This window comes from Denticeps clupeoides, chromosome 14 (genome assembly GCF_900700375.1).
Source record: "Denticeps clupeoides chromosome 14, fDenClu1.1, whole genome shotgun sequence".
Classification (NCBI taxonomy): Eukaryota; Metazoa; Chordata; class Actinopteri; order Clupeiformes; family Denticipitidae; genus Denticeps; species Denticeps clupeoides.
Genome location: NC_041720.1, coordinates 16,538,417 through 16,560,879, shown reverse-complemented (window position 1 = coordinate 16,560,879; position 22,463 = coordinate 16,538,417). Strand labels below are relative to the sequence as shown.

Here is a 22,463-nt window from a genome sequence, read left to right as displayed (position 1 = left end):
TCAAATTATTATAATACGTCTGTTGTAATATAAATTACATTTGCTTTGAGCGCTCAGATGTTGACGTCAAGGACAGTCAATAAAAATAATAATCATGTCACACACAGTACGTATCGTGTATTTTGACTGTAACTGTAATAAGTCATAAATCCCTGGTAAGTGATGCTTGTGTGAACACTTACAAAAATGCGATTCTGCTTCATGCGTTGTGGATGTGGATGAGAGTCCAGAAAAAATTTTTCCGTGTTGATGCTTATACGCAATAGTAACTCTAGTTCCAGTCAGAAGTCTTTCAAAAGAAAGATAGACGACTAACAATGCAACACATTTTACACATACATTTCAACATGTATTTTATAAGTTTACTAAATTTATTCTAAATACATGACTTTTTAATGTACTGAGACAGCGTACATTACTGAGTACATGTATGGTTAGTATTCAGACATCCCTACAAAGTATTTTGTCCAACTCTGAATGTATCCATACTGTACACCAACAGACACTGTGTTTCATTGTTTCATGGAATGTTCTAGACTGCTCTCATTGTTTCTTTGACTGCGGAAGGTCTTTTCAGCCTTCGGTGGTTTTGATCACTGCAATGTTTTATTTTAGGGCACAATACAGTTGTCTGATTAATAAGTAATAAATGATGGTGGGTTCTTTGACGAGTAGTGTGATGGGTGGCATTGTTAAGAGGGGGAAAATTTGTTTGTTTGATTTAGTTATGATGAGATTTATTAAAATCTTCTCTGGGAAAATTTAAGAAAGGTTGGCAACCTTTTCTTTTTCATGTATTTCTTAACAGATGAGTCTGTTTCTGGGTTTCTGGGTTTATGCTATTTATATATTTAAATAAACTTTAAAATTAGCATACAATAATATTACAAGAAATGATAAGCAACACACCAAAACAAGTCTATTTAATTATATAATAATTATGCTTAGGAAGGGTTTGACAGTCCAAACAAGATGAAACAGGACAGTCCACAGATGCTTCTCTATATTTGGTTAATTTGATAATTTAATCAGAAGTTCATCATGAACGTATGTCAGTGTTGAAATTCAACAAATAATGGACATGTAATGACCGCCATAAAAACAGAAATACTGTTTTATTTTTATTATTATTTCCATAGCTGTACATTCACTAGCTTTCTGTTTGTCCAGCTCTCTCTCTCTCTCTCTCTCTCTCCACCTCCCAACAGCCACATCCCTGTGCTGATGTCATCACCACATCACCACTGCTCAGCATCCTCGCTGCCAGCAGACATCAGAGCCATTTTGTCCAGCGCCCCCTCCATCCCTCCCTCCTTCCCTGTCTCTCCCTCTCTCTCTCCCCGGCCCTGCCCTGATGCGCCACTGCGTACCAGGCCCTGCCGGCCCCTGCAGCTCTGCCCTCACCGGGTCTCTCTCATCCGCCCCCCCGGGGTGGGCTCCAGCTGCCACCGGTGCACGACACTGAGGACAGGCGGGAGAAGCCTGGACGGGAATCGTCCTCAGAGGAGCGAAGGGAAGGAGAAGTTGGTAGGTGAGGCGGCCTCCACCCTGCAAGTGATGATGCCATCGGTTTTGCAGCCTGAACCAGTGAGATTAGGTTTCATGTGACAGTACAGAGGACGAGGAAGACATGCGGTTCCTGGGTGGCTTTTTTCTTGTTGTTGTTGATCAGATTTACACTGATTGAGCTTTGCATGTATGCAGAACCAGACTTTGCTGTAATTTATTCTCCAACGTTTACGTGTCTGTTGATTTAGCAGGTATACGAATGCGATTTTGTTACCGAATATTCGGGATTTTATTTTTTCAGACGCCCTTCCCTTAATTACGCAGCGGCGTTTGCGATGTCATTGCGCCGCTGAGCCGCCGAAATAATCGGCAAACGATCCGCGCGCCGCGGTGTTGTTGCCCCGCGAGCGTAATAACAGGCGCGTCACGTGACGGGCCGCGGAGCGACGCGCAGCCGCGCAGACGCGCGCTGTCCGTCTGTCGGGCGCGCGCAGCGCGGCCACGTCGTTTTTCCGCTCGTCGGTGGACGGATGTGCACATCCGGCCGTGTTTGGAATTGTGACATTTCCATAGTTCCGACTGTGGAATTCTCCTCTCGTGGGATCTCTGGCCTTACAGGGGGCAGCATTTAGCAACAGCAAAAAAAAAAATCACATTAACTTGCAATCCAGGTCAAATGTCACCAATGTACAGATGTAGTCTAGTAAAACAAGATGAGGCGATCACTCCTTGCATCCATTACTTCAATATAGAATAATTCAAATTTAAATAGTTGGTCGGGGAAGTCGCATTAATGCATTAGGGTGTTGGAAGAAAGTACAAAATAATGAAATGAAATTGAGGATGAATGGATTTATGCTGGGATTCTCTTGCACAGAACACAGAAGATCTACATATTATGTTGATATAATATGGTACCAATCGTAACATTTATAGGCCATATTAACCAGAAGGCCGTTAGCTCCAATGTCTCGTTCCCCGTGGTGTTTCTCGGCTCTTAAATCTTCATATGTGAGCTGTTCAAATGTGAGCTGTTCTGTTCATCTTCCTCCAGGTTAAAAGGTTCCAGTCCAGACAGTTTCCATCCAACAGGTATAATGGCAGGAGCCTCGGTGAAAGTGGCAGTCAGGGTGCGACCTTTCAATTCCAGAGAGATCGGCAAGGAGAGCAAATGCATCATCCAGATGTCAGGAAACACCACCAGTGAGTTTATTGCACGCTCATTGCACGCAGCTATTATTATTAAAAACTGAAATAACAGATCAGTGTTTAGGAGCCAAAGTTATATAAAAAGTGGAGGACAAATAAATCATCCGGTGACAGAAATAAAACATAAGGTCCTTTAAAGGTCCCCTATTGTTTTGCTTTTATATCGGTCTTATTGGTCCCCTAATACTGTATCTGAAGTCTCTTTCCAAAATTCAGCGTTGGTGCAGAATTACGGTCAGACTCTGTGCTTTCAGCATTTTCACATCCAATCACCAAGCAATTGGGATGGTTCACACATTTGGAAGTCATGATGGTAGAAATTCTCTAGGCGGTCAAAATATGAAGTACTGATGAAAGTGAAGTGATCGTCATTGTGAATTCTGCAGCACAGCACATGGTGACACAACGAAATGTGTCCTCTGCTTTTAACCATCACCCTTGGTGAGCAGCGGGCAGCCATGACAGGCGCCCCGGGGAGCAGTGTGTGGGGACGGTGCTTTGCTCAGTGTACTTTCCTTACCCGCTAGGCCGCCACTGCCCCACTGAGAAAATATGACATAAAATATGGAACATGAGAGATAAAATATGAGAAAACATATGAGAAATGGGAGGTAACCTTTCCTCTTATGACGTCATATGGCAACAAATACCAGATTCCAAAATTCCAAATTTCAGAAATTCCCAGATTTATAGCATGCTATGCCCTAAGCACAGATCCGACCGTCTGAGCTGCCGCTCTCTGAATGGTGAAGCAGAATGACCAAAGCACTCTTTACAACTATCACCATGTCTAGCCCCTGCAGGACCATAGACAGCTTAGAGGAACTTGTATTAATGTTACATTATCTCACAAAGTCACATTTTCATAATAGGGGACATTTAAAATAATAATTAGCTAATTGTAGCAGTATTCAGGGGTGGCCCCTATTAGGACAGGGACCTATTAGTGCTTGAAAGTCTGTGAACCCTTTTAAAAGAAAGAAGTAATTGAGTGGCAAATGAAAACGAACTTATAACGAACTGAAAACGAAAAACTCGCTAAAATTAGAGTCTGATAAATGGAATGAAAATAATGTGTAAGTGGCACCCTGTTTTAGTAAAAGAATAAGGATCTTTGTATTTTTTAAATCAATGTATGTCAGGAGTAGTCCATGTAAATCAGGCAGGAAATGGCATAAAAAAGGATATATGAAGAGTATGGAATCCATCATTCCATAGTCAAACAGACTGTCTAGACATTCAAGGACATAGTTACCCGGGGTAGTAGACCAACAAACCTGACTTTAATGAGCAACCGTGTAATAGTCCATGAGGTCACAAAGCAACCGGGTAAGTTAATAAAGACCTCTCTCACACTGGCCTATGTAAACGTTCTGGAGTCCACCCTCACGAGGACGCCAGACAACAAAGGTGTTCCATGGGAAAGTCACTGTGGTACCAAAAAGATCTCCAGTTCACTAAATATCATGACTATTGACAGCTATTATAATTCAGATTCATAGCATGCTATGCCCTAAACACACCAATGAATCAATGAAGTACAATCAGGTTGAACAAAAGGTCCGGTAAAGCTAATATTTGCTTTGAAACTAGAAAAACTCTATTTCCTAAATGTTTTACCTCCATCCACTTCAGAACATTTTAATAGTTTGGTGGGCCAGCTCTACACTGGGTCAAGAGGGGGCAATGCCCTGTTAAACAGGCCCCCTTAAATCAAACTTTAAGAAGTTGAGCAAGAAAATAATAAATTACGAATATGGACCAGATTTACTATAGTATGTGAAAAAATCCGCTGGAAAAGGCACAAATGAGATGGTGGGTTTCACCTCTTGTTGCCTCCATGCTCTGTTTGTGCGCCAATCCCCACTCACCCTCCCCCTAGCTAAACATCCAATCACTGTTAGTATGCAAATGACCCAGTGACAGGTTTCTCCGTAGGAAGTAGAGCTGTAAATCTTGGCCCAGGCTCAATTTTTGTCATTTAAGTCAGTCTTGGGTCGAGTCGAGCTCACACGCTTAACGACTGGTCCACAAACACAAACTTGCATTATATCGTACCCCTCCTAACTCTTTAGGCCCGATTACAGCTGTAGTACGCAGCTGCACAACAGCGGGAGGCCTTGGGGGAAGAACAAATCTCTGTTATCAAAATCATAGCGACTCGTGAGATAGTTAACTAAAAAATATATCCTTCTTTGTACAGTCAGTGGGGGTCTAGTCCACCGTTCTTCTCCCAGTATCAGTCTGGATGAGAAGTGTTTCTTTCTTGATCCCACAAGCACCACTGTGAGCCTGTCTGCTGCATCAGGCCGACTGGAGGACCTATGTCTGTCAGTCCCCGACACAAAGCCCCGCCCCTTCTTCCAACTCTGCACGCTACAGGTTTTCTGATATACATATATATCGATTTTAGTGAAGCTTATTGACATTTTTTATATTACTCGGCCTACCCTTTTTTTTTTTTGTTACTATTGGCAATAGTGAGAAGTTTGGTTTGAATATATTTGATATTAGTCATCCAATTAAGGTAAATATCATGTTTTTAGTTGTTATAATCTGATGAGGAATCATTTTTGCAGTTTTATATTTCACATTTTCCCTTGAGGAGTTGCCACCTTATAGTGGTCAGGGGTTTGTGTGCCACAGTGACCCAAAGAGCAAAATCAGCAGAAGCTCAGCCTTCATGAGCGACACCCAAGTTGGTCTTAGGGTAGAGGCCTGACAATGTGCAATCCAATTACATGACAAAAACAGTTATCTAGAGCATCCCCACCCCCACCCCACCCATTTCCTGCCTATGTGCCTCCTCCTCATATATGCCTGTCTAAAAGTGGCCATGGTTTCAAGTTTCCAAGTTCATGATTTATATATATTTTCCAGTGCAGTAAAATTCTTGTGCCCCAGTTGCAGGGTAATAAATGGGATACAGATGGGACAAATGGGATAAAGACCAACTATTAGGACAATAAATAAATCATTATTTATTGGACTATACAATCCAATGGAAGGTAACATTACTAGACATACTAATGAAATAATGATATTATGGTGCAAATAATAGAGGAGTGTGCAATATGTGAATATAATAAATGGCAGCTCTGTGTGCTGTTGATTCAGCAAAGAACACAGTGACACAACAAAATGTGTCCTCTGCTTTTACCCATCACACTTGGTGAGCAGTGTGCACTGTGTGCTGTGCTGCTGTGTATCACATGTGACAATCACTTCACTTTAACTTTAACACATGACCAAGCACTGCTTTCTATGCTGCTACAAGCACATACTGATTTGAACCAAGATCTAGCATGTGGTGTGCAGATTTTGTCCATGAGACTGACCTTACCTTACCTAACATTTTGAAGTGAGTGATACGTTGAAAAAGCAGGTAATAATGCTTTTACTCACTGCCATTTTCCCTCTCTTTCAGCTATTCTGAATCCAAAGCAGCCAAAAGATAACAAGAGCTTCAACTTTGATTATTCCTACTGGTCACATACATCGGTATGTTGCCCTGGTGGAAACTTATGTTGTTCTTTGTGTGTAGAATGTGGTTTTAAAATGTGGAATTTACTTACGTAAAAAGTATTACATGATACATGTGGGGCTTGCTCGTCTGTGGCATCCTCAGGAATTACATAAACAGATAAAACAGACCTGACCATTATTTAGCAGCTCTCATGCATGCTACTTCTTTAATACATTACACGTGCAAACAGCATTAAAGATCTTGTTTCTATCTTAAGCTAGCTACCAGGCCCCTCACTTACTGCCTGTTTAAATTTTGTACATATTAATGAAATTGTGCAGTGCAATTCTACTGAGTGTTATACTGTATTACTGAGTACTACTACATACTACTATATACTATATTACTGAGTGCTGACTGTAAACCAGACCTTCTCGGCTGACATCAGCATCTAACCTTATGCATTATTTGAATCCTCTACACATCCTCTGATACATGTCAAATGATGACTTTTTTCCTTCTTGCACCAACCTGTTGCAGCCTGAGGACATCAACTATGCCTCGCAGCAGCAGGTGTACAGGGACATCGGGGAAGAGATGCTGCAGCACGCTTTTGAGGGGTACAACGTGTGTATATTTGCCTACGGACAGACTGGAGCTGGGAAGTCATACACCATGATGGGCAAGCAGGAGAAGGACCAGCAGGGGATCATACCACTGGTACGGAACAGTCAAGTCGAGTTGCAGCTGCTAGGGCTGCTACTTATTTTATTGGACAAACCAAGCCCTAAAAAAAGCATTACTGCTGGCCAGAAAGGGCAGAAAATCAAGGGAACTAAAATTGTCACGCCTTGTCTCTATTTGACAGCTATGTGAAGACCTTTTCACCAAAATAAATGACAGCAGCAATGACAACCGCCTGTCATATTCAGTGGAGGTGAGAGCTTCGACTGATAACAGCGTCAGTGGTGTCGAGTGACTGGAATGATGAAATGATGCTGTAAACAGGCAGCCGTCGGACGTTCAACGCTCGGATCTCTTTTAGGTGAGCTACATGGAGATCTACTGTGAGCGTGTGCGGGACCTGCTGAATCCAAAGAACAAAGGGAACCTGCGGGTACGCGAGCACCCCTTACTAGGGCCATACGTGGAGGACCTTTCCAAGCTGGCCGTCACCTCCTACAGTGACATTCAAGATCTCATGGATGCTGGGAACAAAGCCAGGTTAGCTGATGGCACAGCATTACTTTTTTGATGTCTTCATTTTAGATGTTAAAGACTGTGCTAGAAAAGTTTTAATGAATCTTGCAATGTGAAAGTGTTGAAGAAAAAATTTTGGAAGGAATATCTTCATTGAGAATGAGCGAGAATGAAACAGTTGGTAAATATTCATATCACACATTTACATTTACATTTAAGGCATTTAGCAGAAGCCCTTATCCAGAGCGACTTACAACGTGCTTCCATGTTACCATCAATGAAGTGATCAATTCTGGTTGCTGCTCGATGTGTGCACATGTGAACAGTGTAAAATATAAATTAATGTATGGATGAATATAAATGAAAATATTTATATAACAATGTGTTAATGCAGGTTTATCCTGGGCTCTCCGCTTTTTCACACATTCCAAATGCATGCACGCTAGTTGAATTGAGTATGTGAGTGAATTGTGTGTGCACGTGTTCCACCCTGGGTGAGTCTTGTCCTGCGCCCAGTGTCCTGGGAAGGACACCTGCAGCCACGGCCCTTAGGAAAATTAAACGGTTATGCCATGTGAGTTAGTGAGAGACTCCTGGAGGGACTGATTATAAGATTCCACAGATCTTGAGATGGCAATGAAGTCGATTTTTTTTTAATTATAGAATTATAAACCATAGTTTTTATCGATTGGGACCTCTTTTGAGAAACAGAGAATATCACTTTTACTTTCATGTCAGAGCAGAGTGATGAACTGTAAGAGCACAAAAAGCGCTGAATTCCTACAACAAAGGCAGCCTGTGGGTGCAAGAGCACCCCCTTCTGGAGGAGGACCTTCACTCAAGTTGCTGGAAGTTTGTGCCAAAATAGTTTTCAGCAGCTTTTTGACACTTAACCCTGGTTGTCTCCAGGGGGATTGTCCCTGTTACTACTGATTGTAAGTCGCTCTGGATAAGGGCGTCTGATAACTGAAAATTACAGTGATGTTCTTTACTTCACTGGTTTTGTGTGATTTCCTTTCAGAACTGTGGCAGCCACTAACATGAATGAGACAAGCAGTCGTTCTCATGCCGTGTTCAATATCATCTTCACCCAGAAAGAGCATGACTCCCAGACAGACAACACTTCAGAAAAGGTATTTTACCCACACAGTCACGTTTATCCCATAACTATGGGATCTGTTTGGTATTTGGTAAGAAAACAACTATGGTTCTATACCAGAGTAAACATATGGATATTTGTCCACTCTGTGTTCTTTGCTACGGATCTGGTAAAGATAAAGATCCTTTAATGTTTCCAGGTCAGCAAAATAAGTCTGGTGGATCTGGCGGGAAGTGAGAGGGCGGACTCCACAGGGGCTAAAGGCACCCGACTGAAGGTGGGTGATGAGCGAGTTGATGATAAAATGCTTGACCATGGTTCATTTCCCCACTCGAGACCTTGAATAAACCTCGAGAATAAACCTATGTGACTGGTGATTTAAGAATTTCATCTCGCCTGTGAGTTGGTTTAGGTAAAAATGTGAAACAGAACCAGTCACAGCTAAACAGCCAGATACTGCATCCTGCTTGGCACTGGGGGCAAACCGGGACTCACAGTTGGTGTATTTACATTTTCACAAATTGATCAGACATCTTTATCCAGAGTGACTTACAATCAGTAGTTACTGGGACAGTCCCCCTGGAGACACTCAGGGTTAAGTGTCTTGCTCAGGGACACAATGGCAGTAAGTGGGGATTGAACCTTTGACTTTGTGGTTTTCTTGTTCAGAGGCAGGTTTGTTACCCACTAGGCTACTACCACCCCTACTACCAGTTCAGTCAAAGGACTTGGTTTTGTGAGGAATATGATAGTGAAGACTGGCTGGTATGAATGTGTTCTCTGGTTTGTCTGCCCAGGTAAAGGTTACCTAAGTTTCTGGCACCTCCCGCCTGATAACAGATACCGTTCTTGGTGGCTTTGCGCTGGGTCGTCTTTGTCACCACTGCCATGAAGTTGACACAACTGAGCCTCTGATCTTGTGTCAGGATTACGCTGAAGTGGTTACGTGTCAAGCCAAGCCACTATTTTCCCTGTGATACAATTGCAACAAAAAAAAAAAATTATTGAATTGAAGATTTTAAATGGTAAAAGAATGAAATTAACTGTACATAGATAACTTTTATCAATTTTACAGGAAGGCGCAAACATCAACAAGTCCTTAACCACCCTTGGAAAAGTCATCTCAGCACTGGCTGAAATGGTACGAGTCATCAGACGCAAATCCTCACAATTTTTTTCAAAATAATTTGCGATTAATCAAATTTGTTATCTAATGTCCGTCTTGCCCTGATTTGTCTTGGTAGGATTCCGCTCCAAATAAGGTAAAACAAATCATGAAATAATTTTCTTCTTTTCCGCCCACTGGACGTTTATGAAGAGTTTTTGCACCAACAGAACAAGAAAAAGAAGAAAGTGGAGAGCTTCATCCCCTACAGAGACTCTGTACTGACTTGGCTGCTGAGGGAGAACCTGGGTATGACCAACACCTACCACAGGGCTGTTTATTGAAGGTCCCCTGACATGAAAATGTAACATTAATACAAGGTCCCCTAGCCTGTATATGGTCCTACGGTGGCTAGAAATGGCGATAGGTTTAAAGAGTGCTTTGGTCATTCTGCTTCACCGTTCAGTGAGTGGCAGCTCAGACGGTCGGATGTGGAATTTGTCACCCAACTCTGGAAAAACGACTTCCTGTCTCTGCCAAACATTGTGGTGTTGGTGACGTCATTTCCGCGAATGCCCCCTCACTTCTATAGGCCGCTATCCTCCTTGTTCCTCTCCTCCTCATTAACATTTAAAGCTACAGACACCGAAGCGGCACGTCCTGGGAAATCGCATATTGGGACTGGATCAAAGTGGCTGTAATTCTGCACCAATTTCAGAAAAAGACTTCAGATACAGTATTAGGGGACCAATAAGACCGATATAAAAGCAAAAAAATGTTCATGTCAGAGGACCTTTAAAGGTGTCATGAGAGTCGGAGCAAGGTCCAGCACACATGTATACAGCATTGCCAGAGCTGTATGTGCCCATACATAGCAAGATACAGAGTTCAGTAGTTTTAGCCACAGCACACATGAAATAATTAAAATAGTTTTTATTAACTGAAACACTTAAATTGGAACAAAACAACAATGAATCTCTCCTTGAATAGTTTCACACTCCACGCACTTGCAGCATGGAAACAAGTGTATGTCTAAAAAATTATGCTGGTGTGTTCAATATTCATTGCATCCGTGATCTTCATTAGGTGGAAATTCCCGAACTGCTATGGTAGCAGCTCTCAGCCCTGCTGACATCAACTATGATGAGACCCTCAGCACCCTAAGGTAATGCTATGGATGTAAGAAACAAGTCTCACTTGGTGCATTAGGAGTGATGTACCGTCATCCTAATCACTGTAGATACGCTGATCGAGCAAAACAGATTCGCTGTAATGCCATCATCAACGAGGACCCCAACAACCGTCTGGTGCGTGAGTTGAAGGAGGAAGTGGCTCGACTCAGAGACCTTCTCTACTCCCAGGGTCTTGGTGATATCATTGAAAGTGAGTGTATTATCTCTGAGCTCCTCAGCTTTTTAAATTGATGTTGATAATCTATCAATGTAACGCTTTATGATGAAAGTCACTTCCAATAGGCTCCAGTTATTCATTTGGTAGTACACCAGTAGTTTTGCAGGAGACTGTCATAATAGCAGAAAAGGTGTGTCACATGGTCTCTCCTCTCTTCATAAGTCTATCCGGGTCCTGTCTTACCTGCTGTACCTCTGAAATGTGTGTATGAGGGTTTGTTTACACTTTCTTCTATATAAAAGTAGTAATTTATTGATCTATCTATCTATCTATCTATCTATCTATCTATCTATCTATCTATCTATCTATCTATCTATCTATCTATCTATCTATCTATCTATCTATCTATCTATCTATCTATCTATCTATCTATCTATCTATCTATCTATCTATCTATCTATCTATCTATCTATCTATCTACCCCCCTACATAAACCCCAGCTGCCTGTAGCACCAGAGACTAGAGGATTTAGATGGTTGCACTGATTCTTTATAAATTGTGAAAGGAAATGTAGAAAATACATTTTTTTTTAGGAATTCACTTTTCATGCAGTGGTGCTCCAGAAAGCTTGAGCTTGTCATGCAATGGGTCATGACAAAGAAGTGAGCTTCTGTCATAAATGCCTTTTGTTTTTGGCCGCTGGTTATCTGAGAGTGGCTGCAGCATTTTATCTTGGCTTGCATTTTATTGTGAATGAGAACGAGCATGTGGACTGGGCACCAAGATCCATTTGGGGCTAGTGTATGTGGTGATCAATGCATAAACCGCCATAAATAAACAGGCCAAGACAAAGGCATAAGCGAGAGAGAGAGTGTGATAGAGAGAGACATGCGTCAATGAGAATGTAGGATGCACGTAGCCTCCACGTTCTTCTTTAATAACATGTATAGTACAGTGAAAGGTGTTTGTTTCTGTCCAATTTGCTGAGAGTCACTTACATTTGTGAAATAGACAACAAGCAGAATATGCTGCTGACTTGTGGGTCGGGCCACGCCCAAATCCTGCCCAAAACCTGTTAACATTGATGGTGGAATGAAAACCAGGACTTCACAGATCTGGTGTGGCCTAGACCTAAGAGAAAGCAGCAGCAGAACTGAGAAAGGCCCCTGGAGATTGTTGCCCAGGCCTTAGGTGAATGTTCTGTTCTGATTTGCTGAAGAAATTTCCCTTGGCCGTAATATTTTTGCTTTTCTTTACAATATCCCTTTCTGCCTGAACTTTTCCCCTTTTTTCCCTTTCATGTGCCCTGCGAATAACGCCCCCTGTTTGGCAGGTATAGCCAATTACAGCAATGTCATTGATGTCCAGGCTGTCAGTCAAAGGGGTCATCTCTCCACAGTGACCAATGCTATGACAGGAATGAGCCCCTCCCCATCACTCTCTGCCTTGTCCAGCCGAGCAGGCTCTGTCAAAAATCTTCAAGACCACATCATGCTTGCTAGTGAGGAGACCATCGAGAGGCTGAAGGTGGGTGCAAGAAGAAGCGGGAGGGAGGCGCAGTCAGTGCATTGTAGCAAAGATGTATCTATTCAGCCAACATCTGTGTTAAAACCTGAGAGATCGGAATTCGGCTGGAGGAAACCATATCAGTGGTCCAAGCTCTGTTGTGTTCTGTCCAGGAAACCGAGAAAATCATTGCTGAGCTCAATGAGACCTGGGAGGAGAAGCTCAGACGCACTGAGGCCATCCGCATGGAAAGGTTGGATATAGACACGAATCAAAAATCCTATTTCCATCCTGGAAAACAAATTAGGCACTACAAAATAAGAACGTAACACAAACCGCGGTAGAGAACTCCAAGTGATGCCTTTGGCAAGGCTGGTGTTCACAGCAGTTAGCAAAAGAGATGATGTTGGAGGTGGCGACAAACAGACAACAAGCATACAGTATATAGACAAATACATTTATAGGTCATAAAACTTCTCTTCCTAATCTTTGTTAATTGTTGAGGTTTTTATCTAGTACTTCTCTCATGTTCTGAAGGGTGTAAACACTTTTTCTCCACTTTGGATTCAGGATATGTGTGAGGTTTGAAACGGACTTTTGAGAATGAAGCGTGGTTTCGGCAACGCCCAGTGTTTAAAGATGGATAATACAGCTATTTTTATAATCATTGGCCAAATAATCTCAGAACACATTGATTGTCTGTCAGTAAAATTAATTTCTTAACAATAATCTAGGGTCTTTCCCAATTTCTAACATATTGTCTTATACTTGATTCATGGGATTGAAAGCTCATACTGAAGTACTTTTACTTCTGTTCAAGTAATTATTCATAAGTAACAATACTTTTACTTGCATTCACTCTTATTAACCAAGTCACTGATTTCCACAGAGAGGCTCTGTTGGCAGAAATGGGTGTGGCCATTCGAGAAGATGGAGGCACAGTGGGAGTGTTTTCCCCGAAAAAGGTTTGTGTAGTCTCAGGAAATGATGCTGTTGCCTTTGGACATTCCTAATCTACTGGTTTCTGTTTTTCAGACCCCTCACTTAGTAAATCTCAATGAAGATCCACTCATGTCTGAGTGCTTGTTGTACTACATCAAAGATGGAATAACAAAGTAAGAAAACGACTGTAATTTTTATTTTCAGTAATGTGTAAAAGACAATATAATATAATTGCACTATTTATCTAATAATACAACACTATTTATTTAAGATGCAGGTCTCCACAGCTCTATTCTTCTTTTTCTTATATCTTTTTTTCCATCTGTAGACTTGTCATATGAGAATTAATTGTTTACAGAGTTGGGAGAGAACAGTCCCCAGCTCTTTTAGCACATCTCTAGATATATCTTTAACATTTACTGTAATTACTGTAATTGTTTCAACTTTCACTTTATAGTAATGACTATTTCCTCCCAAAATCAGTACTCTATTTTCAAATATGTTCTATTAAGTGTACTTGAACATGTACCTAACAATATTGCACGGTGAACATTTCATAATTCTTTTGTTTCCCAAAAGACCATTTGTTCCTCAGCAGTGCTGCTTCATTGCTGCTTGTATTACAAATTGACAGTGACCTCATAAAAAAAAATAAAAAATGTATGGCCAATTTAGCCATTATGTTTCCTTAATTTGTCTTATAGAGCCTCTACTCTTTATTTTATAAGTGAAAGTGAAGTGATTGTCATTGTGAAGCACAGCAATCACAGCCTACAGTGACACAATGAAATGTGTCCTCTGCTTTTAACCATCACCCTTGGTGAGCAGTGGGCAACCATGACAGGCGCCCGGGGAGCAGTGTGTGGGGACTGTGCTTTGCCCAGTGGCACCTCAGTGGCACCTTGGTGATTCGGGATTCGAACCAGCAACCTTCCGATTACGGGCCGCTTCCTTACATGCTAAGCCAACCACTGCCATGTGGAACCTAACTGGGGAAACGTTACTGTGCATTTCTTGGTCCCAAGCCTGGGTAAAGGGGGAGGGTTGCATCTGGAGGCAATCCGGCATGAAACTTTTGCCAAATCAGTTGACCAGATGATCTACTGCAGCGACCCCCTTAGGGGAGCAGCCAAAGGGAGACCACAACTCTTAATTTTATAATGGCCATGTAATAGAGCACATTGAACAATAACTGTAGCATGTTTGTGCTTCTTTTTGAGATCTCACACATTCTCTGATTGTGTCTCTTTCGCAGGGTTGGACGTAAGGATGCTCGCACTCGACAGGACATTGTGCTCAGTGGTCACTTCATAAAGGAGGAACACTGCTGTTTCACCAGCACTATTGGCATGTCTGGTGAGGGGGTGGTGGTCCTGGAGCCCTGTGATGGAGCTGAAACTTATGTCAATGGGAAAAGGGTGACAGCACCCACCGTGCTCCGCTCAGGTGGTTATCAGTCACCAAAATGCATGCTGGTTTTATATATATATAAAACATCAATTCAAGCCAAATAATGATTTACCAAATGTAATATAAAATGTTAATTATGACCGGCTCTTGTGACCCAGGAAACCGTATTATCATGGGGAAAAGCCACGTATTCCGGTTTAATGACCCAGAACAAGCACGCCAGGAAAGGGAGCGGACACCATGCGCTGAGACTCCTGCTGAGCCAGTAGACTGGGCTTTTGCCCAAAGGGAGCTACTGGAGAAACAGGGCATCGATATGAAGCAGGAAATGGATCAGAGGTACCACTTATTAAACTACCACATATACGGTTGCCATGTTCTGCTGCCAGGCTGGGGCTCCAAAAACCATCAACTCACACCACTCTTTGCAATAGAAATGATATAGGTGATGACCAGGGTGAGTCTGACAAGAAGCTGTAAGTATGCATGTATTGAGTTGACTAATGCAACACTACAATATCAACCAACTGACAAAATTACAAATTACAAATGAATTTTGGATATGCAAGCTCTAATGCATTTACAGCATTTATCAGACGCCCTTATCCAGAGCGACTTACAATCGCTTACAATCAATTTAGGGTTAAGTGTCTTGCTCAGGGACACAATGGTAGTAAGTGGGATTCGAACCCGGGTCTTCTGGTTCATAGGCGAGTGCACACATGCAATTGATCATGTGGTTCCCTATATCAAACTCTATTACTGCAAAATTAATAATATAAGCCTGTAAACAGGTTTATTTAAATAGAAATTGTTTTATGTACAAAAATCATGAACAAAAATGCATGAGTAAATGTAAATGATATACCTTTGTATGTGATTGTAAATAACTTTTAGATTAGCAAATTGTCATTGCACAGTCATAAAGACAGTGGTTACTTTATACCAGGGCACAGGCGAGGGGCCACTTTACTCGTGTCACACTAGTGTAAATGTACAGCCCCCACATATAAATCCAGCAAGCAGGAACATTTTAATCAGTGTATATTTTTATATTTTTAACTGTTAATATTTCATATATATTGATATGTTTTCAGATTGCAGGATCTGGAAGACCAGTACAGAAAAGAAAAAGAAGTGGCTAGCAGTCTCCTGGATGATCTGCAGCGGGTCAGTTTGCAAGACTTTCTTTTTGGTCTAGCATTTTTAGTTATAGATGGTTTCAACTGAGTCTGAATTGGGTGCTTCTGCTGCAGGACTTTGAGCTCAGGCTGAAGGCCCTTCAGGATAAAGTGGACTCACACTACTATCCCAAAACCATAGAGGAAGAGGAAGGTCAGAAAGCTAATTTCTGGTGCTTTACTAATGCATTTGCATTTACATTTATAGCATTTACCAGATGCCCGTATCCAGAGCGTCTTACTATCAGTAGATACTGGGACAGTCCCCCCTGGAGCAATTTAGGGTTAAGTGTCTTGCTCATGGACACAATGGTAGTAAGCGGGATTTGAACCAAATGCAAATATTAAAGGTCCAATGGCCTTTTAGGACAGCAGTTCTGTAGTGTGAAAGCCATGAGTCTCAGGATAGTCCTAACGTAATTGCTGCTCCTACTCCTGTGTAATGATAAATGAGGTAAATGAGGCATGTTAGAAGTTTCAAATCTGCCAAGGGGCTGCACAGTGGTGCAAGGGTTTACTAGATCGTACCCTTTTATCTGACGTGTTACAGTACAATGGACTAAGCGAGAAACTGACCTGGGCATGTGGGCTTTTCGGAAGTGGAGGTTTTACCAGTTCACCTCTCTGAGGGACCTGCTGTGGGGGAACGCTGTATTCCTCAAAGAGGCCAATGCCATCAGCGTGGAGCTGAAGAAGAAGGTAAGCTGGAAATCCAAAATCTTCTCCTTTCAGAATCCAGTTTAGTTACATTTAGTTATTTTTTTATTTATTTTTTTTTTATATTTTTTTGTTTTCACTGTAATTATCACTGTATTCACTGTAATCAGAATTTATAAATGATACATTCATGATTGCATTTTGTGTTTAGATACATGTGTTACTTTGTGAAGAATACATTTGTGTATTTACATAAATCTGTCACAGGTTCAGTTCCAGTTCGTCCTTCTGACCGACACGCTGTACTCTCCACTTCCTCCTGACCTGCTGCCACCCAGCATGGTGAAAGATCGTGAGAAGAGACCTTTCCCACGCACCATCGTAGCTGTTGAGGTACAGGACCAGAAAAATGGTGCAACACACTACTGGACCCTTGAGAAGCTCAGGTAAACACCGCTCTCTGTTACGTACAGTGCGTCCAGAAAGCATTCACAGTGCATCACTTTTTCCACATTTTCTTATAACACAGCCAAAGGGCGTAGCTTTGATAGCAAAATACCACATGGTGACATGGTTAAACTCATCTTATTTATGTATGTATTTAATCATTTACTTTTGTTAAAGTCAGGCTACTTTCGCTACGTATTGTGTTAGAAATACACTGCGATACACAGTGATTTACTTAACGTGGTTGCAGCTGTGTAATAGACCATTTATATCACAATGATGCAGTAGTTAATCACACATTGTAAGTCGCTCTGGATAAGGGCATCTGATAAATGTGAGCCATACGTTAAGCGGAGTACCACTAAAATTCAGTGAAACTGACATTGGTTTTAATCACTGCCAGGCTCTGGCTTTTCCTCACAGGAGGTTAGGCTGGCAAGCGAACGACTAACTAACCAACACTAGTCAACAAATCACCAGCTAACTTAACAATATGTGAATTTACCTCCTTTCGGTCAGGACATTTTTCTTTTTGCACATGGTTGGTCTCGACCAACGTCTGTACGCCTCTTTTCATGTCTGTCCCCACAGTTCAGTTAGCCAGCATTTAGTTAGCAGCCGTGACAAAAATACACCAAATAGTTTAATAGAGGAAGTGGGTTGGGTAATACCAAGTATTCGACTGGGGGGTTGGGTACGTTACCAGGTCATGACCCCCTAATGCCCTTGGAAATTACGTGTCTGGTTACAGCATTATTCCAAAATGAATTAAATAAATTTTTTTCATCAGAATTCTACACACAACTCTCCATAATGATAAAGGGAAAAAAGGCAAATTTATTACAAATAAAAAAAATTAGAAATGACACGCACATAAGTATTCTCAGCCTTTGCTCAAGACCTTGTGATGCAACTTTTTGAATACGATGCCACAAGACTGGCACACCTATCCTTGGCCAGTTTTGGCCCGTTCCTCTTTGCAGCGCCTCTCAAGCTCCATCAGGTTGGATGGGAAGCGTCTGTGTTACGTCCCGGTGTTTTGGTGCACATTCGTCCTGTGTTTGTGCTGTGTTGCAGGATGCCTGGTGATTACTAAGTGATCCCTTCTGTTCCTGCTGCGGACAGCCGTTATAAAAGGGCCTTCTGTTTTCTTTTTTCTGGGGTGATGCGCTTTGCCGTGCCATCCGCCCTGCCCAGTTTCCCCATTTTCAGCCTGTTTTGTGCTTCCTTACATTTCCAGATGGCATCACTTCCGGTTTCCATGTGCTTCCCCTATGAGATGCTGACACAAGCTTTAGTTGTGCCTATTTATTCATTTCTATTCATTTTATATGTATTTCTTTTTCTTGTTTGTTAATGAATATACTAAATTGCTCACAAGTCCCACAAGTGTTATCTTGATATCTTGGCTGTGTATCTTGATATCTTGGCTGTATGCTTTGGTCTGTTGTCCTGTTGAAAGATGAACCGTCGCCCCAGTCTTGACTTCAAATGCGCTCTGGAGCAGGTTTTCTTCCAGGACGTCTCTGTACATTGCGGCAGTCCTCTTTCCCTCTATCCTGACTATCCTCCCAGTTCCTGCAGCTGGAAAACTTCCCCACAGCATGACGCTGCCACCACCATGCTTCACTGTAGGGATGGAATTGGCCTGGTGATGAGCGGTGCCTGGTTTCCTCCAAACGTGACGCCTGGCATTCCCTTCAAAAAGTTAATTTTTTGTGACAATTTTGTTTCTCATGGTCTGAGAGTCCTTCAGGTGGCTTTTGGCAAACTCCAGGTGGGCTGAAATGTGCCTTTCACCAAGGGTTGACTTCCGTCTGCTCACTCTGACCATACAGGCCTGAATAGTGGATTGCTGCAAAGATGGTTGTCCTTCTAGATGTTCTCCACTGATAGAGTGACCATCGGGTTCTTGGCCACCTCCCTGACTAAGCCCCTTGTCCCCTGATCGCTCACTGTAGGAAGAGTCCTGGTGGTTTTGAACTTGTCACATGATTTCGTCATGTGACCGGGAGTAACACGGAAACGAGGTAACGTGACTCCTATATATTAGGCTGGAGAGCAGCTGCAAATTGCTCAGTCATTGAATGACGCACGCCATTCGACTCGGCCCCGAAAACCTGCAACCCAGTAAGACCGTACCTGTCCTCTCTGTTCTCCTGACCCTCGAACTCCTTCCTGTCGCCCTGTCCTGCCCTGTATCGTGTCTTAATACGCGAACGACAACATCAGTGTGGTGTTGCGGCTCGCGCCGTCCCCGTTCGCAGATTAACGTGGAGGAACTTACCTGCCTCCCTGCGTCCCACTGCACTGAGGTCTCTCGTTTCCTCCTACACGTCTCTCTCGTTCTGGTCCCGGTTCGCGTTACAGAACTTCTTCCCCTATGGATGATGGAGGCTACTGTACTCATTGGGACCCTGAAAGCAGCAGAACTTTTTCAGTAATCTTCCCCAGATTTGTACCATGAGACAATCCTGTCTCGGAGGTCTACAGACAGTTCCTTTGACTTGATGCTTGGTTTGTGTTTGTGAACTGTCAACTGTGGGACCTTATATAGATGGTGTATGTCTTTCCACTTGTAAAATCAAGTGTTTTTTCCACAAGTGGACTCCAATTAAGCTGCAGAAACATCTCAAGGAGGATCAGGGGAAACAGGATGCACCTGACCACTTTACTTGTACTTTTTCACCGTACCTTTACCCTTCTCAAAATATAAGACTAATTGACTGGGGTCAGACTTTGTGTGAAAGTGTTTATGTTTATTTATTAATTTATTTTAATTAGGTTATGAAACATATACTGTGTGCTCCATTTTCAGGCAGAGACTGGACCTGATGAGAGAGATGTATGACCGAGCAGCAGAGCTGCCGAGCACCATGGTGGAGGACTGTGACCACACACTGTCTGGTGGAGATCCCTTCTATGACCGTTTCCCCTGGTTCCGTCTGGTGGGACGGTAAGTCTCATACGCAACAAAAATATATTTCTCAATTTATAATCTCAATGAATATATTATTGTATATACTGATAAATTAAATTGCAAATATATAGGGAAGTTTCTCATATATTGAAATATATTTATAAATATATTGCAATATAAATTCTAGTATATAGCAATATACGTTTGTTTCCTAAGGGGCGGCTCTTTTCACAACCACTCCATGGTGTGGAAAAGAAGATCCTGAATATTTCTCTGTTGCTTTACTCTCTCTTTCTGCCACAGAGCGTTTGTGTATCTGAGCAACCTGTTGTACCCAGTGCCCCTTGTGCACCGTGTGGCCATTGTCAGTGAGAAGGGGGAGGTGAAGGGCTTCCTCAGAGTGGCGGTGCAGGCCATCTCAGGTGAGGAAACCCTATCTTCTTTTGGTTCCTCGGTTTCTGATCTAGTTGTTTTATACCCGATGAACGCTGAATGTGAATTAGAACACTCACTCACTGAAGTAGCTAATGGAGTAGCACTGCACTGATGTGCTTTCTTTTTCACTTACAGCTGATGAAGAGGCTCCTGATTATGGTTCTGGAGTTCGGCAGTCAGGAACCGCCAAGATCTCCTTTGAAGACCACCAGTTTGAAAAGGTGCTGGTTGTATCTTTTTTATTTTACAGGATTTCAAAGGAGAAGTTAGAAGGTAGGGTTTTAGTGTAAGAACGACCAATCAAAACCAGCAGGTGAATATTGTCAGGATTGACTACAGCTGTGCTTATCACCGGTGGCCAATCCTGACAGCGCTTAAACACCCTAGTTTTCCGCCCCTTCAGGAGGGACGGCATTTTCGTGGACGATAGAGCACGTATGTGAATGTGTTTTTGAGTTCTGGCAATCGCCACACGCCTGCGGGTTTGTTTACATTCTTCATTTAAGTTAAATTGTTTTCGGCCACCGCGCCATTCTTTATTTGTGTTTATTTAATAATAAAAAACCTTTCCCAGAATGTCAGACCTCTGCACTTCCTTCCCCCGTAAGTCCGTAGACGTGACAGAATGCAGACCCTAGGGCTGGCTCCCCGGCGTGGTCAGGCGTGTCGGCCCCGGTCCCTCGGCCTGGCTCCCCGGCGTGATCAGGCGTGGTGGCCCCGGTCCCTCGGGCTGGCTCCCCGGCGTGGTCAGGCGTGTCGGCCCCGGTCCCTCGGGCTGGCTCCCCGGCGTGGTCAGGCGTGGCGGCCCCGGTCCCTCGGCCTGGCTCCCCGGCGTGGTCCCGCATGGCTGCCCCGGACCCTCGTACCTGCACACAATAATCACGGCCGATCCATCTGGGTACGTGTGGGCCCTGTCTCCACACGTCCCCTCTGACACGTCTTGTGTCACCCCCTGCACCGCGCAGGGAGATTGTCCCGGAGCCTCCGGCGACTGTTCCAGGCACCCCAGGCTGATGCCTTCTCGGCACGTGCAGCCCATCTCACTGCACGGCCCTGGTGCCAAGGGGGGGCATTGCCAGACCATCCGGCTAGCCCCTTCTGCGTCCGTTGGGACAAGCAGGCCCTATTCCTGCCTGTCCCAGCTGGGTCCTCATGCCTACCAGGGGGCTCTACCAGGGGACACAGGCCCATGCCTGGCCCGCCCTCCTCATCGGCTACCGGAGGACCCAGCGCCATCGCTTCCCCACCTACCCTCCCCTCAGGAGGGGCCCCCAACCCAAACTGCACCCCCCCAAAAAATTCATTGGGGGAGCACCCCCCCCGGCTGGACTTAGGGGTACCTTGGGGCTTGTCCACCTCGTCTTGGACCAGTACAGTCAGGTTAGGAACTCCCTCCCCGGGGTTCGGCTCCGCTGCTGGGTCGCCATCTGGTGGACACAAAGAGGGGAAGTGGGGGCGACATACGGACACATATACCACGCACACACACACAGATAGAGACAGACAGAAGAGAGGGTCGTCTGGCTCCCTCTCTGGGCTCTCCGGGACCTCCTCAGGGGGCACAGCCAGGATCTCAGGAGGAGCGACCTTCTCGTCGCCCACCAATGCTGGTCTTCTTGCTCCGGATCCTGACTGGCGCTGGACGTGGTGGAGGGGCAGAGTTCGATCCCTGGCTCAGGCTCTGGCTGATCAAACTCCGCCCTCAGTCTCGGCAGGAAGTCCGGAAAACTTCTTCCGTCTGTCTCTCCCTGCTGCCAGAGGGCTGCGCCCCAGCCCCATGCTGACCCGGACAGACACGTGAGGATGGTGGTGATCTCCCGTCGCCCTCTTCCACCAGCTGTCCCCACACTGATGGGAGGGACGTGGGTCTCCACGGACCTTGTGACTATCTGGGACGAGCACACTGTCTTCGTCACTTTCGTCGTCGTCCGTGTCTCCCTCATCTTCCTCATACCCCCGGAAGTCACGTGGGTCATCACGGATGTTGCAACGATCTCGGACGCACGCAATGGGTGGAGCCATCCCGG

At 43.7% G+C, this 22,463-nt stretch overlaps 1 protein-coding gene across 6 annotated transcripts in view; it reads left to right on the top strand.

Annotated features, from left to right (window-relative positions):
* The first annotated feature begins 1,258 nt into the window (after window positions 1-1,258).
* LOC114803025 (kinesin-like protein KIF1A) overlaps window positions 1,259-22,463 on the top strand; it is a 36,809-nt gene continuing 15,604 nt past the window's right edge. For 3 of the 6 annotated variants that reach the window (XM_029002282.1, XM_029002281.1, XM_029002280.1), the window contains exons 1-26: window positions 1,259-1,527; window positions 2,564-2,712; window positions 6,146-6,219; window positions 6,725-6,904; window positions 7,053-7,121; window positions 7,230-7,408; window positions 8,406-8,517; window positions 8,683-8,760; window positions 9,559-9,624; window positions 9,728-9,745; window positions 9,819-9,897; window positions 10,675-10,753; window positions 10,829-10,971; window positions 12,338-12,465; window positions 12,618-12,697; window positions 13,334-13,409; window positions 13,480-13,559; window positions 14,642-14,832; window positions 14,955-15,135; window positions 15,894-15,966; window positions 16,053-16,131; window positions 16,528-16,676; window positions 16,902-17,080; window positions 19,900-20,037; window positions 20,305-20,423; window positions 20,572-20,657. In XM_029002282.1, coding sequence (XP_028858115.1) covers window positions 2,607-2,712; window positions 6,146-6,219; window positions 6,725-6,904; window positions 7,053-7,121; window positions 7,230-7,408; window positions 8,406-8,517; window positions 8,683-8,760; window positions 9,559-9,624; window positions 9,728-9,745; window positions 9,819-9,897; window positions 10,675-10,753; window positions 10,829-10,971; window positions 12,338-12,465; window positions 12,618-12,697; window positions 13,334-13,409; window positions 13,480-13,559; window positions 14,642-14,832; window positions 14,955-15,135; window positions 15,894-15,966; window positions 16,053-16,131; window positions 16,528-16,676; window positions 16,902-17,080; window positions 19,900-20,037; window positions 20,305-20,423; window positions 20,572-20,657 — 2,742 coding nt within the window. In that variant the 5' untranslated portion in view covers window positions 1,259-1,527; window positions 2,564-2,606. Of the gene's footprint in view, window positions 1,528-2,563; window positions 2,713-6,145; window positions 6,220-6,724; window positions 6,905-7,052; window positions 7,122-7,229; window positions 7,409-8,405; window positions 8,518-8,682; window positions 8,761-9,558; window positions 9,625-9,727; window positions 9,746-9,818; window positions 9,898-10,674; window positions 10,754-10,828; window positions 10,972-12,271; window positions 12,466-12,617; window positions 12,698-13,333; window positions 13,410-13,479; window positions 13,560-14,641; window positions 14,833-14,954; window positions 15,136-15,893; window positions 15,967-16,052; window positions 16,132-16,527; window positions 16,677-16,901; window positions 17,081-19,899; window positions 20,038-20,304; window positions 20,424-20,571; window positions 20,658-22,463 lie in introns of all 6 variants that reach the window. The other 3 variants (XM_029002279.1, XM_029002278.1, XM_029002277.1) reach the window with 1 other exon arrangement.